Below are 14,593 nucleotides of genomic sequence, written 5' to 3'. Positions count from 1 at the left end.
AAACTGTTCACTATACAAACTGCACACTGTGCAAACTATTCACTATACAAACTGCATACTGTGCAAACTGTTCACTGCAACCAGTACACTATGCAAACAGTGCACTGTACATATTGTACAATGTGCAATCTGTACACTGTGCAAACAGTGCACTGTACAAATTGTACACTGTGCGTATTGTACACTATGCAAAGTGTACACTGTGCAAACTTTTCACTGCAAACAGTACACTGTATAAACAGTACACTACACAAACTGTACACTGTGCAAACTATTCACGATACAAACTGTACACGATGCAAACTGTTCACTGCAAACAGTACAGTAGGCAAACTATGCACTGTACAAATCGTACACTGTGCATACTGTACACTGAGCAAACTGTTCACTACACAAATTGTACATTGTGCAAACTGTACACTGTGCAAACTGTACACTGTACAAACTGTATACTGTGCAAACTGTTCACTATACAAACTGTACACTGTGCAAACTGTTCACTATATAAACTGTACACTGTGCAAAGTGTACACTGTGCAAACTATATACTATTCAAACTGTTCACTGTACAGACTGTACACTGCAAACTGCACACAGTGCAAACTGTACGCTGTGCAGACTGTTCACTGCAAACAGTACACTGTGCAAACTGTTCATGATACAAACTGCACACAGTGCAAACTGTACGCTGTGCAAACTGTTCACTGCAAACTGTTCACTATACAAACTGTACACTATGCAAAGTTTACACTGTGCAAACTATACTATGCAAACTGTTCACTGTACAGACTGTACACTATGCAAACTGTATATTGTGCAAACTGTTCACTATACAAACTGTACACTATGCAAACTGTATACTGTGCAAACTGTTCACTACACAAACTGTACACTATACAAATTGTACACTGTGCAAACTGTGCACTGCAAACAGTACACAGTGCAAACTGTGCACAGTACAAACTGTACACTATGCACACTGTATACTGTGCAAACTGTTCACTATACAAACTGTCCACTGTGTAAACTGTACACTTTGCAAACTGTTCACTATACAAACTGTCCACTGTGAAAATTGTACACTATGGAAACAGTACAATGTGCAAACTGTATACAATGCAGACTGTACACTGTGCAAACTGTACACTGTGCAAATTGTGCACTGTGCAAACTATTCACTATACAAACTGTAAACAGTGCAAACTGTACACTATGCAAACTGTATACTGTGCAAACTGTTCACTATATAAACTGTACACTGTGCAAACTGTACACTGTGCAAACTGTGCACTGCAAACAGTACACCGTGCAAACTGTGCACAGTACAAACTGTACACTGTGCAAACTGTTCACTATACAAACTGTCCACTGTGTAAACTGTACACTTTGCAAACTGTTCACTATACAAACTGTCCACTGTGCAAATTGTACACTATGGAAACAGTACAATGTGCAAACTGTATACAATGCAGACTGTACACTGTACAAACTGTTCACTGTGCAAATTGTGCACTGTGCAAACTATTCACTATACAAACTGTAAACAGTGCAAACTGGACACTGTGCAAACTATTCACTCTACAAACTGGACACTGTGCAAACTATTCACTCTACAAACTGTACATTGTGCAAACTGTTCACTATACAAACTGGACACTGTGCAAACTATTCACTCTACAAACTGTACACTGTGCAAACTGTTCACTATACAAACTGTACACTGTGCAAACTATTCACTATACAAACAGTACACTGTGCAAACAGTACACTTTGCAAACTGTACACTGCAAACTGTATACTGTGCAAACTGTTCACTATACAAACTTTTCACTGTGCAAACTGTTCACAATACAAACTGTACACTGTGCAAACTGTACACTGCACAAACTATTCACTATACAAACTGTACACTGCGCAAACTGTACACTGCACAAACTATTCACTATACAAACTGTACACTGCGCAAACTGTACACTGCGCAAACTATTCACTATACAAACAGTACACTGTGCAAACAGTACACTTTGCAAACTGTACACTGCAAACTGTATACTGTGCAAACTGTTCACTATACAAACTTTTCACTGTGCAAACTGTTCACAATACAAACTGTACACTGTGCAAACTGTACACTGCACAAACTATTCACTATACAAACTGTACACTGCGCAAACTGTACACTGCACAAACTATTCACTATACAAACTGTACACTGCGCAAACTGTACACTGCGCAAACTATTCACTATACAAACTACACTGTGCAAACCGTACACTGTACAAACTGTACACTGCACAAACTATTCACTATACAAAGTGTACACTGTGCAAACTGTTCACTATACAAACTGTACACTGTGCAAACTGTACACTGCACAAACAATTCACTATACAAACTGTACACTGTGCAAACTGTTCACTATACAAACTGTACACTGTGCAAACTGTACACAGCGCAAACTATTCACTATACAAACTACACTGTGCAAACTGTACACTGCACAAACTATTCACTATACAAACTGTACATTGTGCAAACTGTTCACTATACAAACTGTACACTGTGCAAACTGTACACAGTGCAAACTATTCACTATACAAACTGTACACTGTGCAAACTGTTCACTATACAAACTGTATACTGTGCAAACTGTACACAGTGCAAACTATTCACTATACAAACTACACTGTGCAAACTGTACACTATACAAACTGTACACTTTGCAAACTGTACACTGTGCACACTGTACACTGTATAAACTGTACACTGTGCAAACTATTCACTATACAAACTAGACGCTCTGCAAACTGTTCACTATACAAACTGTACACTGTGCAAACCTTTCACTGCAAACAGTACACTGTGCAAACAGTACATTTTGGAAACTGTACACTGTGCAAACGGTATACTGTGCAAACTGTTCACTATACAAGCTGTACACTGTGCAAATTGTACACTGCAAACAGTACACTGTGCAAACTGTACACTGTGCAAACTGTACATTGTGCAAACTTTTCAGTGTACAAACTGGACACTGTGCAAACTGTACACTGTGCATACTGTACACTTTGCAAACTGTACACTGTATAAACTGTCCCCTGTGCAAGCTATTCACTATACAAATTACACTGTGCAAAGTGTACACTGTGCAAACTGTATACTATGCAAACTGTACACTGTGCAAACTGTACACTGCAAACTGTATACTGTGCAAACAATATACTTTGCAAACTGTTCACTGTACAAACTGTACACTGTACAAACTGTTCACTGTGCAAACTATACACTGCGCAAACTATTCACTATACAAACTGTACACTGTGCAAACTGTTCACTATACAAACTGTAACTGTGCAAACTGTACACTGCGCAAACTATTCACTATACAAACTACATTATGCAAACTGTACACTGTGTAAACTGTTCATTATACAAACTATACACTGCGCAAACTATTCACTATACAAACTGTACACTGTGCAAACTGTACACTGTGTAAACTGTTCACTATACAAACTATACACTGCGCAAACTATTCACTATACAATCTGTAACTGTGCAAACTGTACACTGTGCAAACTATCACTATACAAACTGGACAGTTTGCAAACTGTACACTGTGCAATCTGTACACTGTATAAACTGTACACTATGCATACTGTACACTGTGCAATCTATTCACTATACAAACTGGACACTCTGCAAACTGTTCACTATACAAACTGTACACTGTGCAAACCTTTCACTGCAAACAGTACACTGTGCAAACAGTACATTGTAGAAACTGTACACTGTGCAAACGGTATACTGTGCAAACTGTTCACTATACAAGCTGTACACTGTGCAAATTGTACACTGCAAAGAGTACACTGTGCAAACTGTTCACTGTACAAACTGTTCACTTTGCATACTGTATACTGTGCGAACTATTCACTATACAAACTGGACACTCTGCAAACTGTTCACTATACAAACCATACTGTGCAAACTGTTCACTATACAAACTGTACACTGTGCAAACTGAACACTGTATAAACTGTAATCTGTGAAAATTATTCACTATAAAAACTGTACACTGTGCAAACTGTTGACTATACAAACTGTACCCTGTGCAAAGTGTACTCTGTGCAAACTGTATACAATGCAAACAGTACACTGTGCAAACTGCACACTGTATAAACTGTAATCTGTGAAAATTATTCACTATAAAAACTGTACACTGTGCAAACTGTTGACTATACAAACTGTACACTGTGCAAAGTGTACTCTGTGCAAACTGTATACAATGCAAACAGTACACTGTGCAAACTGCACACTGCAACCTGTACACTGTGCAAACTATTCACTATACAAACTGTACACTGTGCAAACTATTCACTATACAAACTGTATACTGTGCAAACTGTTCACTATGCAAAGTGTACTCTGTGCAAACTGTATACAATGCAAATGTTCACTGTGCAAAGTATTCACTATACAAACTGTACACTGTGCGAAGTATTCACTATACAAACTGTATACTGTGCAAACAGTTCACTATACAAACTGTACACTGTGCAAACTGTACACTATGTAACCTAATCACTATACAAACTACACTGTGCAAGCTATTCACTATAAAAACTGTGCATTGTGCAAACTGTACACTATTCAAACTGTACACTGTGCAAACTATACACTGTGCAAATTATATACTGTGCAAACTGTACATTATGCAAATGGTACACTGTGCAAACTGTTCACTGCAAACAGTACACTGAGCAAACAGTGCACTTTACAAATTGTACACTGTGCATATTGTACACTGTGTAAACTGTACACTGTGCAAACTGTACTTTGTGCAAACTGTTCACTATACAAACTGTACACTGTGCATACTGTATATTGTGCAAACTGTTCACTATACAAACTGTACACTGTGCATACTGTATATTGTGCAAACTGTTCACTATACAAACTGTACACTGTGCATTCTGTACAATGTATAAACTGTACACTTTGCAAACTGTACACTGTGCAAACTGTTCACTATACAAACTGTACACTGAAAACTGTTCACTATAAAAACTGTACACTGTGCAAACTGTATACTATGCAAACTGTTCACTGTACAAACTGTACATGCAAACTGTACACTGTGCAAACTGTATACTGTGCGAACTGTTCACTATACAAATGATACACTGTGCAACCAGTACACTGTGCAAACTGTACACTATGCAAACTGTTCACTGCAAACAGTACACTGCAATCTGTGCACTGTACAAACTGTACAATGTTCAAACTGTATACTATGCAAACTGTTCACTGCAAACTGTACACTGTGCAAACTGTACACTGTGCATACTGTATGCTGGGCAAACTGTTTGCTGCAAACTGTTCACTATACAAACTGTACACTGTGCAAACTGTACACTGTGCAAAACGTTCACTACATACCATACACTGTGCAAACAGTATATTGTAGAAACTGTACACTGTGCAAACAATACACTGTACAAACTGTACACTGTGCATACTGTATATTGTGCGAACTGTTCACTATACAAACTGTACACAGTGCAAACTGTACACTGTGCAACCTATTCACTATACAAACTGGACACTGCGCAAACTATTCACTATACAAACTGCACACTGTGCAAACTGTTCACTATACAAACTGTACACTGTGCAAACTCTACACTGTATAAACTGTTGACTATACAAACTGTACACTGTGCAAAATGTACTCTGTGCAAACTGTATACAATGCAAACGTTCACTGTGCAAACAGTACACTGTGTAAACTACACACTGCAAATTGTACACTGTACAAACTGTTCACTGCAAAATGTACACTGTACAATCTGTACACTGTATACTGTACACTGTGCATGCTGTACATTGTGCAAACTATTCACTATACAATCTGTACACTGTATAAACTGTACACTGTGCAAACTGTTCACTATACAAACTGCACACTGTGCAAACTATCCACTACACAAACTGGACACTTTGCAAACTGTTCACTATACAAACTGTACACTTTGCAAACTATTCACTATACAAACTGTACATTGTATAAACTGTACACTGTGCAAACTGTACATTGTGCAAACTGGTCACTATACAAACTGTATGCTGTGCAAACTATACACTGTATAAACTGTACACTGTATAAATTGTACACTGTGCATACTGTACACTGTGTAAATTGTACACTGTATAAACTGGACACTGTGCATACTGTACACTGTGCAAACTGTACACTGTGCAAGCTATTCACTATACAAACTGTGCACTGTGCAAAGTGTACAATGTGCAAATTGTATACTATGCAAACTGTTCACTATACAAACTGCACTGTGCAAAGTGTACACTGTGCAAACTGTATACTATGCAAACTGTTCACTGTGCAAACTGTACACTGCAAACTGTACATTGTGCAAACGGTATGCTGTGCAAACTGTTCACTATACAAACTATACAATGTGCAAACTGTACATTGTGAAAACTGCTCACTGCAAACAGTACACTGTGCAAACTGTGCACTGTACAAACTGTACATTGTGCAAACTGTGCATCGTGCAAACTGCTCACTGCAAACAGTACACTGTGCAAACTGTGCACTGTATAAACTGTACACTGTAAACCTTGCATACTGTATACTGTGCAAACTGTTGACTGCAAACAGTACACTGTGCACACTGTATACTGTGCAAACTGTTCACTATACAAACTGTACACTGTGCAAGCAGTATACTGTGCAAACCTTTCACTGCAAACAGTTCACTATACAAACTGTACACTGTGCAAGCGGTATACTGTGCAAACCTTTCACTGCAAACAGTACACTGTACAAACTGTACACTGTGCAAACTGTTCATGATACAAACTGTACATTGTGCACACTGTACAGTTTGCTCAGTATACCGTTCACACAGTGTACAGTTAGCAGTGAAAGGTCTGTACAGTGTGCAGACCTTTCACTGCTAACTGTACACTGTGCGAACGGTATACTGAGCAAACTGTTCACGATACAAACTGTACACTGTGCAAACTGTACACTGTATACACTGTGCAAATGGTATACTGTGCAAACTGTTCACTATACAAACTGTACACTGTATAAACTGTACACTGAGCAAATTGTTCCCTGTGCAAACTGTACACTGTGCAAACAGTACATTGTACAAACTGTTCACTGTGCAAACTGTACACTGTGCATACTGTATACTGTGTAATCTGTTCACTATACAAACTGTGCACTGTGCAAACTGTACACTGTGTAAACTATTCACTGTACAAACAGCACACAGTGCAAACTGTTCACTATACAAACTGTACACTGTGCAAACTATTCACTATACAAACTGGACACTTTGCAAACTATTCACTATACAAACTGTACATTGTGCAAACTGTACACTGTATAAACTGTACACTGAATAAACTGTATACTGTGCATACTGTACACTGTGCAAACTGTACACTGTATACACTGTGCAAATGGTACATTGTGCAAACTATTCACGATACAAACTGTACACAGTATAAACTGTATACTGTGCATACAGTACCCTGTGCAAACTGTACACTGTATAGACTGTACACTGTGCAAACTGTACACTGTGCAAACTATTCAGTATGCAAACTGGACACTATACAAACTGTACACTGTGCAAACTGTATACTGTGCAAACTATTCAGCATGCAAACTGTACACTGTGCAAACTGTACACTGTATAAACTGTATACTATGCATACTGTACACTGTGCAAACTGTACACTGTGCAAACTGTACACTGTATAAACTGTACACTGTGCAAACTGTTTACTATACAAACTGGACACTGTGCAAACTGTACATTGTGCAAACTGTACACTGTGCAAACTCTACACTGTATAAACTGTACACTGTGCAAACTATTCACTATACAAACTGTACATTGTGCAAACTGTACACTGTATAAACTGTACACTGAATAAACTGTATACTGTGCATACTGTACACTGTGCAAACTGTACACTGTATACACTGTGCAAATGGTACATTGTGCAAACTATTCACGATACAAACTGTACACAGTATAAACTGTATACTGTGCATACAGTACCCTGTGCAAACTGTACACTGTATAGACTGTACACTGTGCAAACTGTACACTGTGCAAACTATTCAGTATGCAAACTGGACACTATACAAACTGTACACTGTGCAAACTGTATACTGTGCAAACTATTCAGCATGCAAACTGTACACTGTGCAAACTGTACACTGTATAAACTGTATACTATGCATACTGTACACTGTGCAAACTGTACACTGTGCAAACTGTACACTGTATAAACTGTACACTGTGCAAACTGTTCACTATACAAACTGGACACTGTGCAAACTGTACATTGTGCAAACTGTACACTGTGCAAACTCTACACTGTATAAACTGTACACTGTGCAAACTATTCACTGTACAAACTGGACACTTTGCAAACTGTACACTGTGCAAACTATTCAATATACAAACTGTACTCTGTGCAAACTGTATACAATGCAAAAGTTCACTGTACAAACAGTACACTGTGCAAATGGCACACTGCAAACTGTACACTGTGCAAACTGTTCCCTGCAAACTGTACACTGTGCAAACTGTACACTGTATAAACTGTACACTGTGCAAACTGTTCACTGTGCAAATGTTTCACTGCAAACAGTACATTGTACAAACTGTACACTGTGCAAACGGTATACTGTGCAAACTGTTCACTATACAAACTGTACACTGTGCAGACTGTACATTGTGCAACCTATTCACTATACAAACTGTACACTGTGCAAGCTATTCACTATACAAACTGTGCATTGTGCAAACTGTTCACTATAAAAACTACACTGTACAAACTGTTCACTGCAAATAGTACACTGTGCAACTTGTCCACTGTGCATATTGTATACTGTGCAAGCTGTTCACTGCAAACTGATCACTATACAAACAGTACACTGTACAAACTGTACACAGTGCAAACTGTATGCTGTGCAAACTTTTCACTAAAAACAGTACATTGTGCAAACAGTACACTGCAAATGGTATACTGTGCAAACTGTTCACTATACAAACTGTACACTGTGCAAACGTTTCACTGCAAACAGTACACTGTGCAAACTGTACACTGTGCATACTGTACATTGTGCAAACTGTTCACCGCACAGACTATACACTGTGCGAACTGTACACTGTACAAAATGTATACTATGCAAACTGTTCACTGTGCAACTGTTCAGTGTGAAATGCTATTGGCAGTGCATCATTGGAATAGGTTGGTCACAGCCTCCCAGTCAAGATATGACACAGGTGACCTTCACCTAACAAATATAATTTAAGAGAAATTATTCAAAATAAAACAGAAAAGTAATGTCAATACCCAGTATATTAATCAGCATCAGAAAGGGAATCCAGAGTTTCAGGTGTGGCTTTTCGAAAAATCAGAAGATACCTATCTCTAGGTCTGTCAGGTAGTGAAAAGCAGTGTGTCCTGAACCTTTTCCCACTGTAATTCCATGTCTTAGTGTCATACACATGGAAAGAGATCCTTGTAGTCCATGTAGTCCACACCGATCACGTTCCCAAACTAAATTAGTCCCGCCCACCTGCGCTTGGCCCATATCCCTCCAAATCTTTCTTTATTCATGTACATATCCAAACGTCTTATTGACATTGTAATTGTAATTGCATCCACCATTTCTGCTGGAAGTTAGTTCCATATAGAAACCACTGTCTGGGTAAAAATGTTGTCCCTCCTGTCTTTTTAAAATCTTTCCCTGCTCACTTTAAAAATATGACCCCTCGTCTTGACCGCCCCATCTTCGGGAAAAGACATCACTATTCACCTCATATATAACATTCAGCCCATCAAGTCCAAACTGTCCAACCGGAGAGCATCCCACCCAGTCCTACTCTCCCTCCCTCATCCCTGTAATCATGCATTTGTCTTGCCCAATCCATTAGCCTACACATCTTTGGACTGTGGGAGCAAACCCACACAGATGTAGGGAGAATGGGCAAACAGGGTAGAATCGAACCTGGGTCTCTGGCGCTGTGAGGCAGCCAGCAGTGCTAACTGCTGAGCTACTGTGTTACCCTAATACAGTACACTGTAACAATCTCACAACGCAGACCGGTGCGGGGGGGGGGGGGGGGGGCACAGTCTGTGAGATCAGAACTCCAAGTAATTATTAAAGATTCCATGATCGGAATTGATTTTCTGAGCCTGTGATGCTGCACTTTGTGATGTAAGATGGTTCTTTTTCAGTGCCCAGTTTTAGTTGTTTGGTTACATTGTTCAATTGAAATAACGTGACCCAAGACAGAATATTTTTGAGGATCAGAAAGACACATGAGAAAAGCTTCAAGTTTCAGTAGGTGAACACAATTAGGGTGTTGCATAAATGTACCATAAAACTGGCACCTTGAAATGTATTCATGGAGGATCAACTCATTTATCTTTTAATAATTATGTCAAAATGCGAGTTAACACTTGGCATCATGCTACAGGTTGACAGAAATGCATGGGCCTGAATAGTCTTTGCCTGTTCACGGCAGCAGCAGGGATAAGGAGAGGTGCACCATATTGAGCTTCAGTTTTTTGGACTGGGGAAGAGAACATTCATTTAAAGTTCTTGGCCTTTATCCATTACAATGAATGAGTGGGGCTGTTGTATCTTAATTCATGTGGAAACAGTTGCGGGGGGCATGTTGTTGGGGGGGTCGGTATCAGGGTATGTTATTAGGTCGCTCCATTGTATACTGTCGTCACAAAATGCCATGGTCAAGCCCGGTTTGTGGGATGAAAGTTGGGTGGAAAGTGTTTTGAACTTCCATTCTAGTTCTCCTCCACAGTCTCAGAGCTGACTGATACTTATTGCCCAGCTCAGCCATGAACAATTGGCACTCGTATGATTCCAAGGAATTGTATCTCAGCCTGGGAGGAGAGAAAAAGGACACCATTATTACTTCATCAAATTGAAACATATATCCATCCACCTTCAGCGTCTTGTTGGATTTAGTTAAAAATCACACAATAGTAGGTTATAATCCAACAGGTTTATTTAGAAGCACTAGCTTTCGGAGCGCTGCTCCTTCATCAGGTGGTTGTGGAGAATAAGGTTAGATTTAGACCACCAATCTGTGTGTGATCATACTGCTTTGTGTGTTTCTTGTGGGACATTGAATCTTAGGGAGGTCTTCATCCATACCCTTTCCTGGTGCTAGTGATCTTTGCTTGTTATTAAAATACTTTGTTTTCCCTCTTGGTGATAGTCTGAGAGCGAATCCAGAACGTCTCATTCCCTCATTAACTTCCTGCATTCCTCAGGGATGCAGTCAGCTGTGAAAGACATGAACAAAGAATTGTAATAAAAACAATTGTGGCGCCTTGATTCTCCACAGACTGCACAATAAAACCAAGGAAGATCTTGCAGCTCAGTTTCCCAGTTCTGCCCTCTCCTCAAGAGCCTTTATTCCTTTGAAATGAAAGAAAGCAATGACTTGCAAAGCTAGAGATGAAAGTTCTTCTTTGACATTCTGTAGGGTATCATCGAAGCCATTATTTACTGGATGTTAATGATGTCAACAATAAATACAACTCTGGTAATCCTATTTAACTGCTTTCTAATATTCAATCAAAATGTAATATTAAAACAAAAACAGACAGGAGTGCATCCAATTTATGATTGAAAGTGACTGATGCTCCCATTAAAGTTGTGAAATGGTGGTGTGGGATTCTCCAGTGCCTGAATGGTATGATCACTGTCTTTCGAATATTTTTTAACAGAAAGATTACTTTGTAACTCCTGACCAACTCTCGATCCCACTCCGCTGGATTGCACCTGAGCTCATCGATGATGTACATGGGAATCTGCTGGTGGTGGATCAAACCAAGATTAGTAATATCTGGTAAGCAAGTGGCAGAAATGACAGTGAGTATCTGAATAATTACAGAACAGGGCACAGAATCAGAAATTGTTCCGGTATATTCTTGAAACTATTCTATACATCTGAAGAATTTTGTCCATCCTGCCAATGAGGAAACGCCAGCAGGGGAGAAATTTGTCATTTTCCCACCAACAGATTCGGTTGTCAATCTAAGTCTAATGTAGAAATGAATAATGGAAAGTTACTTTCTGTAGCATTATTGCAACATTTCATTTCCTACTGCAAATCATTCTTATGCCCTCTCCAAATGTGGTGCCCAATTCGGTGCCACTTTGTGCAAAGTTGCCAGTTACTTAATGAAGAGGGCTCTCTCCTGTTAAGAGTTTGCCGCTGATGTCACCCAGAAGGGAGCTTGCAAAGAAAGAGATTTCATTTCTCTGACAGCTCTCACTTTCCATAGAATTTCACAGCTAACAAATTTACTTCTCAAGATTTGTCCATGCCTTGTTTCACATTCTGATAACAGTTTTTTTTTATCATGACTGAGATCAGTAGACTTTGGCTGGGTTAGAGCTGTGGTGGGAAATACCGGTGGGTGAATGGAATTGAGATACAGATCTGATAGAACAGGCTCAAGGGGCTACGCTTTCCTTTATCGGTCAGTCCATCATATATAGGAATTGGGAGATCATCTTGTGGCTGCACAGGACATCTGTTCTCTGTCACTGAGGCAGCCGATTGCCCTGAAAGACCTGACAAACAGCAAATGAATGACTGACCAGGTCATCAATTGCTTCTGGTTGTGGGATGAATGTTAGCCGTGGAACCTTGAACAACTTTAAAGGAGTGTTGTTTGAGATTGTGTGTCCGTAATGCTTTTAAAGAAACCTTCAGGTTGAAATTAATGTCATTAACTGTGAGCTGGACGAAAATTTTGGGATCTTGTAAAAGACAAGATTACGAATGAAGTATAAGGCTTGCAGCAAACTCAAATTAGTATTCTGCAGATCCTTACAGAAATTTCTTTAAATTGGTGATTTGTATTTCCAAGTGTACACAAACAATGTAAATATTGCTTTTGGTGATAAATATCAGTTATCTTGGTGATAAAAAAAATTCAGTCTGATCATGATCACAGTCAAATTTCTCTCACCTTTTAATTGCCTCTGTTTATTAATGTTTATACTGGAGTCTGAGAGAGAATTACGAAGCAACTCATTTATTTATGAAGAGTCAAACTTTGGTCTCAGTTATTATATATTTTCCTGTACTCTCCGTAACCTATAATGAGCCATTTTTTTTCAGCCTGTTCCCAGTCTTGGCCGTAATACAAAAATAAAAAGTAAGTTCAAATGTCACCTTTTAGTGACCAAATATTACTCTATTCTTATGATAATGACCTCCATATAAATCAGATGGTCAAAGGGAACCTGTCCCTAGCTGCATTTTTCCAATTAGCAATTAGTTATACCCGCGCTTTGCATCATTGTAAATGATGTTCATGTTTGCTGGTTTATATTGCTAAAAGCCAACTCCCTCATCCCAATAGTGTATGTTCATGAGCCAGTCATCACTTTTATAATTAGTAATCAGTATGAATGGAAGTAATTTCATTCAAAACTGTCAGGAAGATGATTTGTTTGGCAATAAGGTGACCCACTTTTAGCAAGCATTCCTCTGGTGGATTTGAGTGATGCACACCAATGGAGCACAATAAATGCAGGTAGACAGGATAGTGAAGAAGGCATTTGGTAGTTCGCTTTGTTGGTCAGTGCATTGAGTATAGAGGTAGGGAGGTCATGTTGGGGCTTTACAGGATATTGGTTAGGCCACTTTTGCAATATTTTGTGCAATTCTGGTCTCCCTCCAAAAGGAAGGATTTGAGAAACTTGAAAGGGTTCTGAAAAGATTTACAAGGGTTTTATAAGGTTCGGAGGGTTTGAGCTATAGGGAAAGACTGACAGGCTGGGGCTATTTTCCCTGGAGCATTGGAGGCTGAGGGGTGACCTTATAGAGGTTTATAAAATCATGAGGAGCATGGATAGGGTAAATAGACAAGGCCTTTTTCCAGGTGGGGATCTAGAACTAGAGGGCATAGTTTTAAGGTGTGAGGGGAAAGATTTAAAAGGGGCAATGTTTTCATGCAGAGGGGTGTTTCGTGTATGGAATGAGCTGCCAGAGGAAGTAGTGGAGGCTGGTACAATTACAGCATTTAAAAGGCATCTAGTTGAATATAGAAAGGTTTAGAGGGATATGAGCCAAATATTGGTAAATGGGACTAGATTAGTTTACAATATCTGGTTGGCATGGACAAGTTGGTCCAAAGGGTCTGTTTCCGTGCTGTACGTTTCTATGACTCTGACTCTAATAGGAGGAGCTACATTTCTGATTAACCTCATCTCAGCATGAAGCTGGCAATAAGCACAACATTCCCCTGAGCTTGGAGAGCATGCTTTACGTGGAGGAACATCGAAGGTTAAGGGGATGATAAGAAATTAGAACATGGGTGACTTTCTTTTTGCCTCAGTCCACTGCTTCCAACACTCGTCTCAGACTCTCAAACTGGGGACCTGGGTTTCAGTCCAAACCTTAAGGAGCATTTGACCTGAACTGTTGTTGAGGGATGGGGTTCCCAGATGTTAACTGACCGATACGTGATCATCCTGATGGAGCAC

At 39.4% G+C, this 14,593-nt stretch overlaps 1 protein-coding gene across 4 annotated transcripts in view; it reads left to right on the top strand.

Moving 5' to 3' along the window:
- The window catches only part of aatkb (apoptosis-associated tyrosine kinase b), a 404,882-nt gene that overhangs the window by 365,118 nt on the left and 25,171 nt on the right, over positions 1–14,593 (top strand). For all 4 annotated transcript variants that reach the window (XM_072558766.1, XM_072558767.1, XM_072558765.1 and 1 more), the window contains one exon: positions 11,818–11,939. In XM_072558766.1, the coding sequence (XP_072414867.1) occupies positions 11,818–11,939 (122 nt within the window). The remainder of the gene's footprint in view (positions 1–11,817; positions 11,940–14,593) is intronic.

This window comes from Chiloscyllium punctatum, chromosome 39 (assembly GCF_047496795.1).
Source record: "Chiloscyllium punctatum isolate Juve2018m chromosome 39, sChiPun1.3, whole genome shotgun sequence".
In the NCBI taxonomy this organism is placed as follows: Eukaryota; Metazoa; Chordata; class Chondrichthyes; order Orectolobiformes; family Hemiscylliidae; genus Chiloscyllium; species Chiloscyllium punctatum.
Note: the sequence above shows the minus strand (reverse complement) of the source record. Positions and strands in the feature narration are given on the sequence as shown.